The following is a 21,385-nucleotide window of genomic DNA, read 5'->3' as shown; positions in this document are numbered from 1 at the left end:
AGTGCAGTGGCGCGATCTCGGCTCACTGCAAGCCCCGCCTCCCGGGTTCACGCCATTCTCCTGCATCAGCCTCCCGAGTAGCTGGGACTACAGGTGCCTGCCACCACACTCAGCTAATTTTTTGTATTTTTTAGTAGAGACGGAGTTTCACCGTGTTAGCCAGGATGGTCTCAATCTCCTGACCTCCTGATCCGCCCACCTTGGCCTCCCAAAGTGCTGGGATTACAGGCGTGAGCCACCTCGCCCGGCCCTTCTCTATCTACTTTTCTATACCTCACAAGTATTCTGGAAAAAAAATGATAATTTATAATACTACTTTATAAATTTTAATTGTACAATTTAAAGTAATTAAAACAATGAGTACAATATTTATTGTACTGCTATATGTCTGGCCCTGCGTTCTCCAAGAAGGTGCTAACATGTCTAAGGACTCTGAAAAAGAAGGCCCTGATATGGTCATTTTTGGGGTGGGGAAGACTTTTCCAAGCTAGACAGATATTTCTCCTGCCCCTGAACTGGGAATATAGAAAATACATAACAGCAAAGGCTGCAGGAAATTGTACCCTAAGTCAGTAGCAGAAAAGGGTGTCAAATGCAGATTAAACTGGCATCTGTTTGGCCAGCACATGCCCACATCCACACTGGCCCGGAGCTATGAGAGTCACTACTGACAGGCAGCAGGGGCAGCTGGGTGTCAGTGGAAGTGTTCAGACTCGAAAAACAGGTGATCGTGCATTCTTTCCGAATGTGCAAAATATGAATCAGATCATTTATAAAATGCCTGCAGCTGTTTGGTAGGGTACACAGGTACTAATTTAAAGTCTGATTCCACCCTACTCCTACACACAAGTGTATATGCGTGTGGATGTGTGTGCACACACAGCACCAGAACAGCCAAAGGCCTAGGGAGGCGGCAAGCTTGTTCACTGTGTGTCTGTGTACGTGCACAATATCTCCAGCTCCCCAAAAGGATGAAACTTTGAGCAGCAGTTTCTGCACAACACTAGGTGGCATTTCCCGTAGAAAAGAACAGGCAGGCACACTGCAAGTGCGAAGGTCACTTGTTCATGGTTACATTTACACTCCTTGCATCTCGAGATCTCCTGGAGTGTGACTGCTGTTGGTGAGCCATTCCTGCTTCGCAGACGAAATCAGCATTGAACCCATTTGCATCAAGACATAATGACCTAGATGAGCGGGTGCCTAGAGATGATGCAGCGGGTGTGGGGCTGGGGTATGATATCTAGGGGCTGTAGGGTTTCTTTCTGTGGGGATGAAAATAACCTGAAATTGATTGTAGCCACGGTTACACACTGTGAATATACTACGAGCCATTGAATTGTATGAGTGAATTATATGGTATGTGAATTGCATCTCAATAAAGAGTCTTTTCTTTTTTGAGACAGGGTCTCTGTCACCCAGGGTGGAGTGCAGTGGCACAAACACGGGTCACTGCACCTTCACCTTCTGTGCTCAAATGATCAATCCTCCCAACTCAGCCTCCCAAGTAACTAGGACTATAGGCACATGCCACTGTGCCCGGCTAATCTTTGTATTTTTTCTAGAGATGGGGTTTCACCAAATTGCCCAGGTTGGTCTCAAACTCCTGAGTTCAAGTGATTTTCCTGCCTTGGCCTCCCAAAGTGTTGGGATTACAGGCGTGAGCCACCGTGCCCAGACTGACTTTTTAAATTTAAGGTAATCAATTAAACTCAAGTATGAAAGCAACTCATTCAATCCTTTTTCCAACAACGGAGCTTTTAGTCATCCCAGGTACTGCTGTACCTGTACATAAAATGGGAATGGCCATTTGCTTCTTTCTTATGTAAGAACTTGTGCTGTATAAGGACTACTCTCCTTTACAAAACATCCAGTGTGTCTATATCTAAGGAAGCCACCATGGCCTTCCAAAGACCAATATCTTTCACTGACCTTTCTGTTCCTTCTGCACCTCTGGTCTCATCTGAAGTAACTTTATCCAAGGCTCTTGGAGCATCCTTCTTAGGAACCGAAAGTAAGATGGATGGGCCAGGCCTGGGGCTCTCTCTGGGATAATGAAAGAAAGCAATTGATAGGATATTGTAGACAGCAGGGCATTTCTCCCCATGTCCTACTGAAAAAGCAGATTTCCCAATTAAAGTTTTAAGTGGCTACTACAAAAAAAATCCCTAGGATAAAGGACCCCATGCCTAAATAAATCCAGATTCAAAAGCAGATGTATCTGGACTCCAGAAAGACATATGACTGACTATAACCTATCACCTAATAGTGCACAGCCAGTCAGTAAACAATTGATACTTTTCCAGTGGTTTAAGTTAGATAAATTAAGGAACACAAGAAAAGGAACATAGTCAACAACTCCCAGCCTCCAACCATGGTTCTCATATTTTTCAGAGCCTCAGGACATCCAGAGTGGGTAAGCAGGTTCATTTAGCAATAGATATGGAAAACTCAGCTTTTAGAAAACAACTCGCCTATGCGACTGACTTCTAAACATCAGGCTGGGAATCACCTTTGAAACTGACCACACATTCCCGTGGGAATTTTTCCATTTAAGTACCTGTCAGCGTGGAGCTCTTCTGGAGCCAAATGTTGCAGCTTTGGGTCACGAGTTTCATCAGGTTCTGGAGGTGAGGAGACACGCACCTTCCCGTCCCCAGCTGGAACGGGGCACTCAGGCCCTGGCTGCTCCTCAGCCTGCTGGGGCCTGGCTGGGTTGTCCCCATGAAGGGCAGCTGTACCCTCCATCCCCTGAGCCTTGTCAGAGCAGGCTGCGTCCTGACAGCTTCCTGGCAGTGCCAAGTCATCAGCCACAATGGAGAACGCCCTCGTAGTACCTGCTTCAGGCAGGTCCCCGGACGCACATGCCTGTGTCTCAGCTGTGCTCAGGGTGATGTCACCCTCTGCTTCCCGAGCAGCGCCTGCCACCTTGCCAGGCTCCAGGGGAGTGTCTGCCACTTCTCCAGTTGGTGGTGCAGGGATGCTCTGGTTGCTCAGGGCATTTTGCATTTCCAAAATGCCAGCAGTGACTCCGGGCCTCCTTTCACCCCCAAGCGTGTCAAGGGTCCTGGGCTCACTGTTGGCCTCAGGCACAGTCGAAACCTCCCCCTGGGGAGAAGGGGCTTCCAGGGCACAGGTGGACCTTGGCACATGTCCTGGAACCCCTGTGTGAGCAAAGTCCCCGGGACCACCTTCTCCGTGTGGACTGTCGCAGGCAGATGTTTCCTGGTGCTGCTTCCCAGAAGGAATTCTGTCTTGGGCCACGGCCTCTTCTCCATGGCTATGGGGAGCCACCTGGAAGGCAGCGGCTCTCTCCACAGGGAGCTCCTGAGTAGCTGCTGGTGAAGGAAGACCTGAAGCTAATTCCTGCCTGCTCCTCTCCGGCTGTGAGTGAGCCTGGCCTTCCAGGCCTGGCCAGGCTGCCCCAGGTCCCTCTGGCTTCTCATCTTCCCTCAGTGTGGGTGGGACACCTGCCATCTCCTTCCCCACACCGGCACCTGGCAAGTTCTGCTCCCAGGTCAGCCCTGCTGGACCCAGGAGCTTGTCTGAAGCTGGATCCTGCAGAGCCTGATGGGAAATCTCAGCCTCTCCAGCCAACTCTTGCTTCTTCTCCACCTGGAGTCGAGCAGGAGGTACAGGGAGAGGGGTGACATCCACTCCTGGAGGCCCATCTAGAAGCTTCTCTGGGCCCAATGGCCTGGTGAGGTCTTTACCCACTGCATTCATCCCAGCTCCTGCCTTTTCTCCAGGTTTGGTCACAGCTCCGAGTACAGGCTTCTCGAAGATCTTGGCGATGTGCTCCCTGAAGTCTGGGAAGCCAGCAAGGGTGGCGATTTGCTCGGAGCTTGTGTCCACACCACCTGATGTGCCCTGCCTTGGGTCCTGGGAAGGCTCTCCCATCCTCTCCATGCTGCCCTCTGTCTCTCCTGCTGCATCACCTGCCAAGCCCTCCTCGCTGGCCTTGGCACCTGCACCCAGAGCTGTTGCTGCTTTCTCTTCCCCTGTTGCCTGCTTGCCCTTGGCCGGAAGTGGCATCCGGTCCAGGCATGGCATGGAGTCCACAGGTCCCTCAGTGGTTCTGGCTTTGGGGCTGCCACTGCTGGCTTGCACTGCAGAGATTTCCCCACCTTCAGCTCCTGGTTGCAAGAGGGGGGCGAGGGAGCCAGCAGACAGCTTCAAGGAGACAGCATTTTCCAAGGCAAGCGGGGGCTCCCCTACAGGACAGGGGCTTTCGCCAGGAGCTCTGGGGCCTGCAGAGGAAACAGCTTTCACTCCACTGTCTTCTGCTCCTTTCTGGGCAGCACTGTCGATATGCAGGTAAGGGGTGTCCGGAGCAGCCACTTCTGGTGGCCCAGACAGCAGGAGCTCCTTTGGGTCTGGGACAGCCTGGTGTGTAGAAATATCCATGGTGCTCCTGGGAATCTCATCCAGCTCTCTGGCTAGCAGCAAGGCATCCTGGCAGCTGGCCGTGGGCTGCTCAGCTTGGCAGGGCTCACGTAGGGCAGAGGTAGAAGTTTCCTCCCCGGAGGTAAGGTAGTGCTCAGTCTGAAGGAAGCCACCTCTCAAAGTAGCTTCTCCGGGTTTCTCTGGAGCCTGCTGCTTTCCTGAGTCTCCTGCATCAGCGCTGCCACCAGTCTCAGCAGTCCCCGCTTCACCACCTTGCTCCCCAGCTGATGGGAAACTTGCAAGCAGCTCTGGGGCCTCTGCATCCCAAGTGGTCGGGCACTCCATTTTCTGCTGCAGGGCCAGCACTGGTTGCTGCCTGTCTTCCTGGGTTTCATCACATGCCTCTGTCTCTGGGGCATCCTGGGTGGGTGTGACTCCGGGACTGGCGGGCACCAGGGCTGGCAGGCAGGGAACTGCATGCAGGAGAGCTACTGAGTCAGGCTGACAAGGTGGGGCCTCCCCTGTGTTTCCACTTGCCACCTCCCTCTTACTCAAGCCCCAGAGTGAGGAACAACCATCAGCTGCTTCAGAAGCTCCTGCATCCCTTTGACATGCTTCTTCTTGCTGGCGGTATTCTTCCAAGGCATCAGTCAATGCCTGTTGAGACTTGTTTGGCCCCTGCCCAGTGCAGCAAGTTTCCTTTCTGCTCAAGTTCCCTGCAAGAGAAAAGTCTTTTAAGACATCTGCTGCTGGAGGTGAGACCCTTGAGGACTGACCATCACCATATGCTCCCTCTGGCCGCTTCTCCCCTAATGCAGGCGACTTCTGTCTCATTGGTGCTGACAGTTCTGAATCTTCTGTTGGAGAACTCTCCCAAAGCGTGTCAGTGGGGGATGAAGTTGGAGTATCAGACAGGGTGCCTTTGGGGAGTTCACATTGAAGTTCCGATCCCAAAGCCTGCTCCTGTCCTCCATGAGTGGGCAAGTTCATATCTTCCTGAGGTTCCACAGGTACATGGATTTGGGAAGAATCTGCTCCCTGGTCCTTAAAACCTGGATGGCTTGGAGAAGTCTCCTTCCCATTTGCAGGTGGCTGGGCCTGCTCCTTGAGCATGTCAGAGATTGATGCCTCTGGGTCTGCCTGGGATGGCTGGAGATGCTTCTCAGAAGATAGTAGGGGCCATTCGGATGCAGCTCCTCTTATCCAGCCTTCCCTATGACAGGACGGGATTCCCTGCTGATCTTGGTCCAGGATGAGCGCCGTGAGTCCCAAGTCTGCTACCAAGTTCTCCCCCTTGGGGGGATGTGGCACCCCAGCATGAAATTCCTGTTTCGATGCATCACACCCCGGCCCATGGGGTTGATCTGGGGATGTCAGCAAGCCCTCCCCATCACAGCTGCCCATCTTCCTTATTTCCAATGTGCTCTCACCTTCCTGGGCTTTGGGTGCAACCTCTGCAACAGGAGTTGGCAGAAAATCTGATTTTTCTGGTTCTAAAGTCAGGAAAGGCTCCATTCTTCCCAATCCTTCCCTGTTCTGAAGGGTGGCAGGACATTTGGGCTGTAATCCTGACCCCTCCCAGATGGCTCCTTCGGGAACAGTGGGCTCACCAGCTCCATCTGGCACAGGGGGCAGAACAGGGTCCTCCTCACCCAGCTTGTGTGGTAGGCCAGATGCATCGGCCTCTGCTGTCTGGGAGTGGGGCCCATCCGTGTGCCCAGCACCCCCCTTTCTGGGTGTCTGTGCTGAGTGTGAGCTGGGATGGTCTCTGCTCTCTGCATCACTGCTTGGCTTTGAAAGCTCATCTTTGCCTACTTCCAGATCACACTTGCTGCTGAAAGCCTCAGAGTCCTCTCCTTGCAGGTTCCCTGGGTCTCCACCGTCAGGCGGCTCTGGGGCTTCCTCCTTTCCTCCAGGGCTGTCACCAGGTGATCTGCTTCCTTCTTTAGCCACGGCTGGGCTTGTGGCATCTTCATGGGCCTTGGCTCCATCCCTTGGCCCCAGTGGCCCTCTGGCACTTTCACTTGGTGCATTGGGAAGAGGAGGGGGTGGTACTCCTTGTTGGACTGCATGGCTTTGCTCCATGTTCGAGTGTTCTCCCCTTTCCTGGGGTGATGGGGCAGGAACCTCTCCAGGGCTCCCTTCTGGATGCTCTCCCTTGCTTCCAAGATCTGATGCTTGCCTCTCCAGTCCCACCAACCCTGCATCCACCACCTCTTTGGCTGCATCTGCAGAAACTGGCATCCCGGCCTTGGAAACTGATTCCCTGGACAGTGATCCAGGTCCTTCTATGGCAATAGGAATCTGAGCAGCTGGGAGTGAAGCGAGGCTTGAAGCTGGATGTGCTTCCTCAGTCAGAGTGAGCAGGGAGGGTTCAGGGCTCACAAGCAAACCCCCTTCAGGTCGGCCACCTGCTGCCACACAGACAACTTGACCGGGCTCGGTTCCTTGCATCCCTATCTGTGGGTGACCCTGAACATCACTGGTGTCCAAAGCCTCTTTCCCAGAGCCCCCAGCCCCTGGCACCAGGGCAGGACTTGGCGAGCCCTGGGGCAACTCTGTGTGTGGCAGATGTGCTCCCACTGGCTGCTGGCAGCTCTCCTGGGAAGTGGCATTCACTTCTGCTTCTGGGACAGCCCCTGAATTGCTCCTAGGGAGATGGCAGGCCCTGAGGAATTCCAAGTCATCTGTTAAATACTGAGGTGGCACCTCCCCTTGGCCTGTTACTCTGTCTGAGGCTGTTGGGGCTGGATCTTGTGGGATCAGGGCCTCGGGTTTTAGCGGGGACTTCTCCAAGACAGTTGAGCTTTCTGTGCCCAGCTGGGCTGCAGCAGGGGCCTCAGGGGCCACTTGCACAGAAGCCACCCCCTGCCTGGACTCTGCGGGGGGGAAGCCACCTGCAACCTCTTTCCCCTGGGACTCTAAACCACCAGGCTGGTCCCCCTCTCCACACAGGTCCCCCTCTCCACACAGCGGTGCCTTCACTGGCTCTGTGAGGGGTACTGGTGACATTCCAGGTGACTGGTCAGTGCCACTGGAGAAGGAGAAGGAGGATTTCTGTCCCTCTTCCTTCGGTTCTCTCTCTCTTCCAGCACTGGGGATGGCAGCAACCTCTTGGTCTTGAGTAGAGCTGTCCCTCTCAGCGGGAAATGCTGCCGTGACCTCCCCCGGGGCATTTGGGGCAGGTTCCCTCCTGGCGGACTGAGTCTGAGGACCATCTTCAGGTGTCGCCGCTGGACTTGCCAAGCAACCTTCTGGAGGACACTCGGCAAAGGGCATGGAGGACGAGGGGTGCTCTCGCTCCTGGGGTGGTGGTGGGCTGGGCAGTAAAGAACCTTCTGGCCCCCTGGCTCTCTGTGGGTCCTTCCTTGGCTCAGTCACCTCTGGGGACACAAGGCATGGATCCAGGCTGGCAGAACTCTCAGAAGCAGTGCAGAAGCCTCCAAGCCCAATGCTGCCAACCCTGAAAACATTTAATGTTTCATTGGTTATCATGGATGCCAAGGACAGAGCCACACTGCAGGCAGGTCACCCCCCACCATCCCCACAAAAGGCCACCAAGTGCCCAGAGCACAGACACAGCATCTTCATGCAGCTCATTCCTCTCTGTGAGAGCCCCTGTACCCCTCCCACAACCATTATGCATGCCCTTGTTTCCCCCAAAAACCACTGCAGGGCATCTCAGACACAGTGTGGACCTTCCATGCTGGTCAGCAGTGAATACAGAAACGTGGCAACTCATTTATAATAGTCTAAAATGCGGAAAACCCAAAAAGTTTTTGTTTGTTTGTTTGTTGAAGTCAGGGTCTTGCTCTGTCACCCAGGCTGTGGTACGGCAGCACAACGACAGCTCACTGCAGCTTCAGCCTCCTCGGCTCAAGCAATCCTTCCACCTCAACCTCCCAAGTAGCTGGGACCACAGGTGTGCACCACTACGCCCAGCTAATTTTTAAATTTTTGTAGAGATTCGTTCTCGCTATGCTGCCCAGGCTGGTCTCAAACTCAAGCAATCTTCCCACCTCAGCCTTCCAAAGTGTGGGGATGATGGTCGTGAGCCACCGTGCTGACAACCCAGAAAGTTGTTAATAAGAGTAAATCATAATAGGGATTTGAACCAGTCCTGCAAAGATTATAGGCCGGTCCCCAGCACCCCTGGGGATCCTTAGATGTTCAGGAAAAAGCACAAGTCAGCAAAGCCAGGCTTTGAAATAAAGAGCGATTCCTGGTAATAGTTAACTTGATTCTTCACATTTAACAGGTGGGACAGTGACAGGCATAACCCAAAAATCATTTCTATTTGGCTATGGAATTTCTGCACATGACCTATGTATAACTCTTGGGAGCTGAATCACCTTCATACCCACGTTTGTCTTAACTTGAACACATTTATCTGGGTAATGTGTGGGGAAAAAAATGAAACTCAGGGAACTTGGGGGAACTTGACTCCAAATTTTGGACTTGCTACACAGAACTAACTATCCAGTTATTATAAAATGGCTTATTACTGCTGTATTTGGACTCTATTTGGACTATGTTGCTCAATTCTACACAGTTTTAATGCTGTGCTTTTTTTTTTTTTTTTTCCCGAGACAAGTCTCACTCTGTCGCCCAGGCTGGAGAGCAGTGGCGCGATCTCGGCTCACTGCAAGCTCCGCCTCCCGGGTTCACGCCATTCTCCTGCCTCAGCCTCCCGAGTAGCTGGGACTACAGGCACTAGCCACCATGCCCAGCCAATTTTTTTTTTTTTTGTAGTTTTAGTAGAGATGGGGTTTCACCGTGTTAGCCAGGATGGTCTGGATCTCCTGACTTTGTGATCTGCCCGCCTTGGCCTCCCAAAGTGCTGGGATTACAGGCATGAGCCACCACACCCGGCCAATGCTGTGCATTTTTTAATTTTAAAAATAATATGTGGCCAACACAAAGTTTGGAAAATGTAGAAAAAAAAATAAGAAAAAATACTGCTACATGCTTGCCACTTTCAGAGTTCTAGTGAATTTCCTGATTTTTCCTACACAATTGTTTGGGGATATAAGTCTTGTTATTTTTACATAATTGTGATTCTATATACTTGTTATGATTATATATATTCTAGTAACAAGAGAAATTCCTCAAGACAAAGTTAACAGAAGTATGGTTTTTCTAAAGCTTTTACCATTTTCTTTAAAGTTATTATAGGGGAAATATCAAAGGGAAATTTAGGGAATCTTTTTGTAACTGTTTGTTACATGCACACATATTCGCACACACATAAGCCCACAGTGTTCTGGATGGGGCTAGTGGAAAGAGTCTCCTCTCAATGTCCACTACCAAAATTCCAGTTTTCCACAGCAGGCAGTGCACATGCATCCATACAGGAGGGATGCATACGGTGAGGTGGTGAGATGCATTCTTGTTAAATTTTTAAAATATGTGCTATGAACTGAATTGTGCCCCCATTCAAATCCACATGTTGAAGCCCTAACCCCCAATGTGACTGTATTTGGAGATAGGCACTTTAAGGAGGCAATTGGGGTTAAGTGAAGTTATAGTAGTGAGACCCTAATCTGATAGCACTGGTGTCCTTTATTAGAAGAGGAAGAGGCCAAGTGCGTGGCTCACACCTGTAATCCCAATGCTTTGGGAGGCTGAGGCAGGCAAACTGCTTAAGCTCAGGAGTTCAAGACCAGCCTGGGCAACATGGTGAAACTCCATCTCTAAAAAGAAATATAAAAATTAACTGGGCATGGTGGTGCACAGCTATAGTTCCAGCTACTCAGGAGGCTGAGGTGGGAGGATCACTTGAACGCCGGAGGTTGAGGCTGCAGTGAGCTGAGAACATGTTGCTGCACTCCAGCCTGGGCAACAGAGTGAGATTCTGTCTCAAAACAAACAAACAAACAAAAAAAAAAAGCAAAGGAAGAGACACCAGGAATACACACACATAAAGGAAAAGCTACATGAGAATACCAAGAGCAGGTGTCTTCTGCAAGCGAGGAAGAAAAGTCTTACCAGAAACCAACTCCACCAGTACCCTGACCAGGACGTCCAGCCTCCAGAACCAGGAGAAAATACATTTCTGTTGTTTAAGTCACTCAGGCTGTGGTGTTCTCTTATGACAGCCCGAGCAGACTAATACCATAGACAGGTGGGTATTTACTGTCCCATCCTTTCAACATTTTTGAGGTTTCGATTTTTCCAAAATAAAAAGTTGGGAAAATAATAACGGGTGAAATTCACTAGGCCTCAGTGCTTTGTGTGGACTATCTCATTTAGCCCTGCCAACAGCTGTGCAAGGTGGGTACCACCCTCGCCACTTGCAGATGAGAACCCTGGAGAACAGAGGCTAAGCATGGATCTCAACGTGGACATCTGATTCCACTGGCCACAATCTTCTTACTCACTCTGCTATGCAGAATAAATGAAAACTTCCAAGGAAGGCAAGAGCCTCTTCCCCCAGCCCCATTCCAGCCTCTCTGTCCTGCCCCTCACCTCTGAAGTACATGCGCTATCATTTGACATCCCTGAAGGAGGTGTGTACACAGCACCACCCCTGCCCTCATCTTTATCTAATGGCTGTTCCTGCACATGGGACATGGGGATGGTGCCTGAGGACCCAAAAGAGAGCTGGCTACTGTCTCAACCAGATTTGCATTTTCTGACCCAAAAGAGGCTGACTAGTTCAAAGAAGAGAAAACTCAGAGGGTAAATGCTATAAAACCCTCCAATTCACAAATGGTCACGGAGGACACACGTGCCCATGGAGGGCCCTGGCCCGAGTGGGCTGACATCTGGAAAACTACTTGGGGTTTGGGTAAAGTGTCTTGGCCTGGCTTTCTGGAAAACACCAGGTCCAGAACGAAACCCGATGTCTCCCCAACCAACGACTTTGCCTCCTCTCCCGCCCCCCCTTGCTCCTCCTCCTTCCCCTCCCTTTGCTGCTCAGCATCTGAACCTGGCAATTTTCCTTGTAAGCACTTTACATTTCATTATGTCCCACCCATTAACTGAAGTCAAACAGTTTAGTATGTGATAAGATTAATGGTGTGTAATTCAGAAATGAAGTGCTCCTATTTATATCGGCTTTATCAAGCGGGAAATAAACGAAGCCACTTTCTTGTCCATGCCTCTGACAGGAACTGCCTACTTAGAAGAGTATGTGGCTTCCCTTCAGGCTGGCTGAAGTCATTACCATCTGGGACAAGATGATAAATTCTATTTTGGCATCTTGCAAACTTGTGCGGTCTTATCAGGCAGCAACCAGGAACTAATTTTCCATGGAGTACGGGATACACAACAACTCCTCCCAAATAAGAACCCAGACATTGGTTTATGTAGCATAAGCTGGGCACTAGCAATCGCTTTGATTACCCATCAGAAGTAATTTTCAAAGCCAGATTAAAGCTGCTCACCAGGAGCAGATTTGCCTAAGGGCAGGAAAAATTCTAAGAACTGATCTGTTGAGGGCTCTGCGTTAATTGAAGCTTAATAACATCCTTTTATGCTTCAAAATTGAGTTGAAATGTGTGGATAGAGGCTCTGCTCAGAATCCACAGGCCAGCACCCTGGGGACTGGGCAGCCAGCACCCTGAATGAAGGCTTTCACCCTGCAGGGGCACTGCCTCTGTATGGAAGTCAGGGAGGGCCCAGGGACTACAGCCTCCGTCGCAGACCAGATGTTCACAGTACAGTGAAGGGAGAGGCATGGCAGCGGCTGGCAGGGAGTCATCTGCCACAACCAAGGTCTGAGCAGATGATGGGGATGCAGATGGGTTCTTAAATGCATAGTTCTGGAAACACACACGCGTGCAATGCTTAAGGGGAGGAAGGAGGCCAGCTGCAGAAAACACAAACATGGCCCTTGCACGACCAGGCTTTCAGGAACTGGCAAAACCATAAAGATGGAGAGTTCCCATGTATTAAACACTGACTCAGGCCAGACCCTGCCAGGGCCTTTTTTTTTTTTTTTGGAGACCAAGTCTTGCTCTGTCACCCAGGCTGGAGTGCAGTGGCACAATCTCAGCTCACTGCAACCTCCACCTCCTGAGTTCAAACAATTCTCCTGCCTCAGTCTCCCAAGTAGCTGGGACTACAGGCATGCACCACCATGCCCGGCAAACTTTTGTATTTTTAGCAGAGATGGAGTTTCACCATATTGGCCAGGCTGGTCTGTAACTCCTGACCTCAGGTGATCTGCCCACCTCGGCCTCCCAAAGTGTTAGGATTATAGGCATGAGCCACTGCGCCTGGCCTGGGCACTTTTCAGTTAAATTAAATTGCATTTAATCCACACAACAGCCTGGTAGAGGGGTGGCCCCATTGCATACACGAGGACATTTTCCCGAAGAAGTTCAAGACAGGACCCAAGGTCAAAGAGCCATTGATGCAAAGCAAGATCGAGCCCTGTGGCGCTGCCTCCCGTTGCCCTGTACTGGCTACCTGCACCAGCCTCTCACCCGAACAGGTGCAGCAGCCCCTTCTCCCATCCTCTCTGGCCCCCTTCATTCTGTTCTGCCAGCTGCGGCCAGAGCAACCGCTTAGAAATCAAAGTCTGCTCCTGTCACCCCACTGTGGCTTCACTTTGCTCTTGGTTGTGGCCCCAACCTCCCTTTCCTGCCTCATCCCGCAAGACGCTCCCCAGCCATGCATCTGCCTGGAGCCTGCAGCCCTCTGCTCCCCACCAGGTCGCAGCTCCACTCTTCGCTTCTCAAGGTAGGCTCCCTGGCCTGGGCTCCCAGATCAGTTTCTTTCACAGGCCCACCTAGCGCTAGCCACAGTTGCCATCGCTATGGTTGGTGACTGTTTCCCCTACTGGAGTGTAATGCAGGTCAGGCTCTAGTCTCCTTTCAATATCATATCCCTGGTGCCTGGCATATAGCAAACAATACAATGGTGTTGAATATATGAATGTACAAGTGAATGCAAGGATGGACGGATAGTAGGATGGACAGATACAACTGAACCCAAATCAAGGATACTGAATATACAGAGATGTTCCCAAATCATAGTTGTTTCACTAGAAGATTATGAACATTCTTTTTTTTTGAGACAGAGTCTCGCTCTGTCACCCAGGCTGGAGTGCAGTGGTGCAATCTCTCTGCTCACTGCAACCTCCGCCTCCTGGGTTCAGGCAATTCTTGTGTCTCAGCCTCCCGAGTGGCTGGGATTACAGGCTCGTGCCACCATGCCCAGCTAATTTTCATATTTTTAGTAGAGATAGGGTTTTGTTATGTTGGCCAGGCTGGTCTCGAACTCCTGAGCTCAAGTGATCCATCCACCTTGGCCTCCCTAAGTGCTCAGATTATAGACATGAATGAGCCACAGGGCCCAGCCCAGATCACGAACATTCTTTTCTTCCATCAAGCGTAGCATTTCAGCAATTCATTGGTCCAAACCTCTCATTTCACAAATGAGGAAACTGACGTCTAGAAAAGGCAAAGTATTTTTTTTAATATGTCTGTGAAACAAAGTTAAGGCAGCACTTCTCAACCACATACCTCTATGCTCACTGGTAGGTCTAGTGTGTCAGGGCATGCACTGCAAGTAATTTGTGACTAATTATAAAGTACTAAAGCCTGTGAATGATTTGTTATTTTCATAAATTACTATAATTCAAAAGATTAGAAGATTTCCTAACATAACATCATCACTGTTACTTGTTGCATTCCGGTGTACTTTCTGGAAAAGGAAAGCCGGGGCAGAATGAAAGTCAGTGGGTTAGTGCAATTGACTGAATGACTGTTTTCCCCTTCAAACTCCTCTTGAAACTTAATCCCCAAACTTAATTGTGTTGAAAGGTGGGGGCCTTTAAGAGGTGAAGGTGATTGGGTTGTGAAGGCCCTGCCCTCACGAACGGGTTAATCCATTCATGGATTACTGGGTTATCATGGTGGCTTTATGCAAAGAGGAAGGGAGACTTGAGCTAGGATGCTCATTTCTTTTACCAGTGATGTCCTGTGCCACCTCATAACTCTACAGAAGCCCTACCAGCAAGAAGGCCCTCACCAGGAGCAGCCCCTTGCCCTTGGACTTCTCAGCCTCTATAACTGTAAGAAATCAATGTCAGGCACGGTGGCTCACACCTGTAATCCCACCACTTTGGGAGGCCAAGGTGGGCGGACCACCTGAGGTCAGGAGTTCAAGACCAGCCTGGCCAACATGGTAAAACCCTGTCTCTACTAAAAATACAAAAATACAAAAATTGTGATGGCAGGCGCCTGTAATCCCAGCTACTTGGGAGGCTGAGGTAGGAGGATTGCTTGAACCCAAGAGGCGGAGGCTGCCATGAACTGACATCATGCCACTGCATTCCAGCCTTGGGCAACAGAGCAAGACCCTGTCTCAACAACAAAAAAAAGAAATCAATTATTTTTCTTTATAAATGCTCCAGCTTCGGGTATTCTGCAATAAGCAACAGAACACAGACTAAGACTGACGAGCCTCTGAGAACTGCTAACCCAAATAAATGTTAACAGAGGCAACAACTATGTGGAGATGAGGGGATTCGAGGACTGAAAGGTGATCCCCAGTTCCCCACATTCCTGCCTGGGCCCTCAAATTAGAGACTTTCCCAACACTTCTGAGCTCTCAGTGAAGTATGATGCTGCTGCCATATTCTTTGCCCCCTTATGGTCATATCCATTGGAGGAGACTTCTCCAAGTGGTGATATGGGGAGAGCCAGGCCCCGTGAGGCCAGTTTCCCCATGGGTGGGGGTAAGGTGTTCGAGGTCATTGAGATGAGCTACCCCAAAGCAGCCCCTTCTCCTCTCGCAGCCATTTGCCACATGACGAGCTCACTGGGGCCAGCCTTCCCCATCCTTCATGGCACCTGCACTGATGCAGCCTGGGACTTGGTGGGGAAGGGTGGTTCAGGCGGCAGTATGAGGATTCCAGTTTTGGCATCCTGCAGCCTAACCTTGCTGTTGATACCGTTGACTTTATTTATTTATTTATTTATTTTTCTTTTTCTTTTTTGCAGCAATATTTATTGTGAAGAGCGAAAGAACAAATCTTCCACAGCGTGGAAGGGGACCTGAGCGGGTTGCCCTATAAGGTGGGCTTTCTTATCTTTCTCAGGCTGTGGCATCTATTTCATAATTAAGAGTATGGTGGAAAGGGTCGTGATTAATTAGCTCCCCAAACCCCAGCAACATTTAGGATGGCAGAAGTGCTTTATTTTCTCACACATTCTGAGGGCTTGTCAAGATCTGAATTGGCCATGAGCCATGATGTGCGAATGACTTCTTCAGGAGAAGGCAGCCTGAGACCGTGCCCAAAGAAAGGAAATGAAACTCCAGAAGGTTTTCAGTCCTACCCGACATGAAATCAGAATAAAACCAGTTAATTCAGGGACCATGTAGATCCTCACAGTGATACAGCTAAGCTTCTGTGGTCACCCGGTCAATTCACTATCTTTATCCCTGTCCTCGGCTTTGCATATTTTTCTCTCCATCAATCATAAGCCTAGTAGGCAAGGTGCTGTGTGGTTGTGAATGGTCAGAATTCTCTCCAGCACTCTATTCCCTTTATTTGACCCACTCCCAACTTTCTCTTTTTTCCCTTTTCCATCCCAAGCTGAAAAGACTGCTTAAGAAAGTCTCCTCAAGAATTTCAGTGATTGAGCCAACTCAGATAAATCATTCTGCATCAATTATTAATGACTAACGAAAGTTACATAGGATATGCCCTCCATAGTTTATAACTCTATGCAGGGTTTTTAAAAACTAAACTCAGTGCTTCTCATAATATGATTGCTAGATGTGTAAGAATGAAGCTTCTTAGGCCGGGCACGGTGGATCACACCTGTCATCCCAGCACTTTGGGAGGCCGAGGCAGGCAGATCACCTGAGGTCAGGAGTTCAAGACAGCCTGGTCAACATGGTAAAACTCCGTCTCTACTAAAAATGCAAAAATTAGCTGGGTGTGGTGGTAGGCACCTGTAGTCCCAGCTACTTGGGAGGCTGAGGCACGAGAATCGCTTGAACTTGGGAGGCAGAGGTTGCCGTGAGCCAAGATCGTGCCACTGCATTCCAGCCTGGGCAACAGAGCAAGACACTCCATCTCAAAAAAAAAAAAAAAAAAGAGGCCGGGCACAGTGGCTCACGCCTGTAATCCAGCACTTTGGGAGGCCGAGGCAGGCGGATCACGAGGTCCGGAGATCAAGACCATCCTGGCTAACATGGTGAAACCCTGTCTCTACTAAAAAATACAAAAAATTAGCTAAGCGTGGTGGCGGGCATCTGTAGTCCCAGCTACTTGGGAGGCTGAGGCAGGAGAATGGCGTGAACCCAGGAGGCGGAGCTTGCAGTGAGCCAAGATCACGTCACTGCACTCCAGCCCGGGCGACAGAGCGAGACCCTATCTCAAAAAAAAAAAAAAGAATGAAGCTTCCTCTGTCGAAAGAATGCGGGAAGCGCTAGGTGAAGTGTGGTTAAACAAGCTTTTCTACTGCAGGACTTCTCAGAGCCTTTGAGAAACCATTGTGCCTTGTGAGTCAACAAGAAAATACATACACATTGTTTCCCAAATTTGTTTCTTGGAAACCTTCCTTTGCCTTTTTCTCAGTAGAGCTTTCAGTAGGATGATGGGCCACAGAACACACTGTGGAAAGCACAGCCTTACATCAAAAGAAGAATTGGTAAGGACATTTCAGATGCCCTTGAGAGGACGACACGGATAGTTTTCAAAACACACTGTTCACCTCTCACCTCCTCTCCCCTCTCCCAGGTAGAATCTGCTTGTGTCAACCAGGAAGATGTAAACTGCTCTTTTGTGTCTCAGAGCAAGGCCAATTCAGGTCTCTGAACACACGGAGTTCTCAAACCTTCCCAAGGTAGGATGTCTCCTTCCCCCGTCCATGGTGGGACCCCCTGCTCCCCTTCCCGGGGCTGTATGCTACTCTCCAGGCCCTGTGTACAAGACACTCAGTACCTGCCATGGCCTCTTGATTTGTTTATTTGTTTCCCACTAGGATCCCCCCAAGGTTAGAGTGAGCTCATCTCACTCTATAAAATATATAAAATATACATTTTTAAATATATACATATTTTATTATTTATTTATTTTGAGACAAGAGTCTGTAACCCAGGCTGGAGTGCAATGGCATGATCTTGGCTCACTGCAGCCTCTGCCTCCTGGGTTCAAGCGATTCTCCTGCCTCAGTCTCCCTAGCAGCTGGGACTACAGGCCCATGCCACCACGCCTGGCTAATTTTTTGTATTTTTAGTAGAGACAGGGTTTCACCATGTTGGCCAGGATGGTCTCAATCTCCTGACCTCATGATCCGCCCTCCTCGGCCTCCCAAAGTACTGGGATTACAGGGGTGAGCCACCACACCTGGCCCTCATTTATATTTTTGTGTCTTAGTCTAGCACTGGTCTATGCTCTGTTGAATGAGTGACCGAATGATGGCATACATAAATAAGTGAGAAATACATTTTTTAAAACTGACAGTTATATTGCCACGATAACTGCTCACATAGGTTGACACCTGCACTGTGGGAGGCGTCACCTATTCCAGACTTTGGAAAAGGAATTTATATTCTAAGTGATCCACGCAGAAGAAAGAATTCTCATGTTAATAGGAGAGAAAAACTGCCATGTCTTAACAGTGATAACGTAGTATTCCACAGAGAAAGACACCTCCTCAGAAACTTCTTTACAACCCTAATATACTGTGTCTACTCCACGCACACGGTTCCAACTTGTCCAAACAACGCTCCCCACACAGAAGCCTGGAAGCCCGCTGACCCTAGCAGGACAGACAGACTTGGCTTCGTATTTTTAACCCGGTTTTATCTTCGCTGTGCTCATTCTTCAATAGAAAACAAACAAACAAAAAATCAAGTATGTGATGCTTGAGCAATCCAGGCAATAGATGACAGAAAGATATGTGTAGGTTCTAAAGAGTTACTGGGGAGCTGGGCATGGTGGCTCATGCCTGTAATCCCAGCACTTTGGGAGGCCGAGGCGGGCGGATCACAAGGTCAGGAGATCGAAACCATCCTGGTTAACAAAAATACAAAAATTAGCCGGGTGTAGTAGCAGGCGCCTGTAGTCGCAGCTACTTGGGAGGCTGAGGCAGGAGAATGGCGTGAACCTGGGAGGCGGAGCTTGCCATGAGCCGAGATCACGCCACTGTCCTCCAGCCTGGGAGACAGAGCGAGACTCCATCTCAAAAAAAAAAAAAAAAAGTTATTGGGGAGATCAACATACGTATGGGGGTATGGATTAAATCCCAAAGTATCCTACCCAAGTCATATGAACTTGGGTAGCTCATATGAAGCCTCATATGAGCTTCTATATGACTTCAAGGTCAGGTGCCATTCCATTCCTGAGAATCCATTACCCAGCATAGTGTGGGGATGGAGACAGGCAACTGAATTTCAAAGAAAATTCAAAAACTATCTTTTAACCAATTTTTTTCAGCAACCCTCTCCTGGGGTCCTAAAAGTCAGCAGAATGACCCCATTTCATGATTCCCAGACTGGCTGCTGGAAGGGGCTGCTGCTGAGCTGTTGACAGCAGCACTCCCCAGAGCCAGCATGAACCTGGCTTTCACATCTGTCTGCTGTCCTTCAAATGTGTCTAGATAAAGTCATGCCAACGACATTCTGATATAATAATTTCTGATCATTCAGACTTTTCTATGATCAAATACCAAAAATAAAACTACTATCCCATTAGAGAAAATATCTGTTTTTATTCACAATAAAGATCTTTAAAACTCGAATAAGCCCAAATCAAGGGATTTGGTAGACTATTTACCTGAGTATAAACATTTTCTTAATTTTAAGTTAAGCCCTTGCTAGTGCTTCATAGAAAAATGCAAATGAGAGCTCTGCTTGTATAGCTAGATTTTGGTGGTGTTTTTATATGTTATTTTGACAGCATGAGGATATTTTGAACAACAAAGAGCGGTAAATGTATTTTTGTTATATCCCTTTTTTTTTTTTTTTTTTTTGGTTTGAGATGGAGTTTTGCTCTTGTTGCCCAGGCTAGAGTGCAATGGCAAGATCTCAGCTCACTGCAACCTCCGCGTCCCGGGTTCAACTGATTCTCCCGCCTCAGCCTCCCAAGTAGCTGAGATTACAGGCATGTGCCAACATGCCCAGCTAATTTTGTATCTTTAGTAGAAATGGAGTTTCTCCATGTTGGTCAGGCTGGTCTCGAACTCCCGACCCCAGGTGATCCACTCGTCTTGGCCTCCAAAGTGCTGGGATTATGGGCGTGAGCCACCGGGCCTGTAAGATGTTTACATATGCGTATCAAGGCACAGCACTTTTCCTTAAACTTCTGTCACAGAGATCTTTATTCATATGTCTTACTGCTGACCTTCTCCCTACGATGATCCTATTATCCTGTCACTTCCTTTTTTCTAAGATGGTAAAGATAATGATCAATAAATACTGAGGGAACTCAGAGATTGGTGCCGGCGTGGGTCCTCTGTATGCTGAGCGCCGGTCCCCTGGGCCCACTTTTTCTTTCTCTATACTTTGTCTCTGTGTCTCATTTCTTTTCTCAAGTCTCTCGTTCCACCTAACGAGAAACACCCACAGGTGTGGAGCGGCAGGCCACCCCTTCACACACCTGGCTAATTTTCTTATTCTTTGTAGAGACAGGGTTTTGCCATGTTTCCCAGGCTGGTCTCAAACTCCTGAGCTCAAGCAATCAGCCCACCTCAGTCTCCCAAAGTGCTAGGATTATAGGCATGAGCCACCATGCCCAGTCTATATCCCTTCTTGATAAGACTCCTAGCATTAATTAAAATCATTTTCCTGCCACAGTAAACATTGTACAAAACAGGGCACATAGTGGAAATGTCTCTTGATGACTGAAAATCTTTCAGAGAATTTGGGGCATTCTCTGACCCATATGTTGCCACCGATGTTACCTGTCTCAGACAGAGCTCATATGTCCTGAGCTCAAAAATGTGATGAAGGGTTTCTTTTTAGAATAAATCCTGACTGCCAGTCTATTTTGTTGAGATTGTCTCTCTGTAATCCCATTAATCTAAATGGGGGAAAAAAGTGGATGAGTCAACATTACTGGGCGCCAAGCTGGCTCAATGTCAAAGACATAAAGATCATCCAGCTTCCTTCCCAGCACTAACACAGCTGCAGTGACAAGTTTGGGAAGATTAACCACTGTCAAAGTTGGCATTTGAGGTCACAGCAAGACACAGGGGAGACTGCAAGTGTCGGTGATACAAGGAACTCTTGAAGGGAGAAGAGAAACAACTTCGCCTGCGGCATCTTATCTCTTGCTCTTTTTTTCTAGAAGGGTCTCCCTGCCTCTTCCAAAATAAATGCCAGGTGTTTTGCTGCATTCTCATTTAAAACCCAAGAAAGGAACTTGATATGGTGGCTTTTCAATGTTTTCAGAGAGCCTAGGTTGGAAAATGTCATATGAGGAATTATTAACTACAAGAAGGGTTAGACAAATGGAGGATTAGCTACTAAGGAAGGCAGAGGAAAGGAGGAGCAGGAATCCTGGAGATAGAAGAAAACAATGGGGCCGGGGTGCGGTGGCTCACACCTGTAATCCCATCACTTTGGGAGGCCAAGGCAGGCGGATCCGTAAACCCGGGAGGCGGAGCTTGCAGTGAGCTGAGATCCGGCCACTGCACTCCAGCCTGGGTGACAGAGCGAGACTCCGTCTCAAAAAAAAAAAAAAAAAAAAAAAAATTAGAACATTTTTAATGCTATATCTTGAAGTTCACTAATCTTTTTCTCTGCAGTGTCTAACCTGTCATTAATTTCACCCCGTGGGTTTTTTATTTTAGACATCATAGTTTTCATTTCTAGAAGTTTGATTTGGGTCTTTTTTACATCTTCCCTCTGTGCTTAACTTACTCGGTCTTCCCTCTAGCTTCCTGAACATATGAAATACGTTATAATTCTGGAAAAAGTCCTTTTGTACTAATTCTATCATCTGTGTAATTTCTGCGTTCAAGACAAATTATGTGTTGTTGTTTTTTTTTCCGTTGTGGGTCACATTTCCCTGCTTGCAGGCTAGACACTG

At 48.9% G+C, this 21,385-nt stretch overlaps 1 protein-coding gene across 18 annotated transcripts in view; it reads right to left on the bottom strand.

Moving 5' to 3' along the window:
- Positions 1 to 21,385, bottom strand: part of TACC2 (transforming acidic coiled-coil containing protein 2) — a 258,151-nt gene that overhangs the window by 164,504 nt on the left and 72,262 nt on the right. For all 18 annotated transcript variants that reach the window (XM_050804563.1, XM_050804557.1, XM_050804568.1 and 15 more), the window contains 2 exons: positions 2,561 to 7,849; positions 1,933 to 2,046 (listed from right to left, as the gene is read on the bottom strand). In XM_050804563.1, coding sequence (XP_050660520.1) covers positions 1,933 to 2,046; positions 2,561 to 7,849 — 5,403 coding nt within the window. The remainder of the gene's footprint in view (positions 1 to 1,932; positions 2,047 to 2,560; positions 7,850 to 21,385) is intronic.

Source organism: Macaca thibetana, chromosome 9 (assembly GCF_024542745.1).
Source record: "Macaca thibetana thibetana isolate TM-01 chromosome 9, ASM2454274v1, whole genome shotgun sequence".
NCBI classification, from domain to species: Eukaryota; Metazoa; Chordata; class Mammalia; order Primates; family Cercopithecidae; genus Macaca; species Macaca thibetana.
The sequence above is the reverse complement of the archived record's forward strand: the minus strand, read 5'-3'. Positions and strand labels throughout refer to the sequence as shown.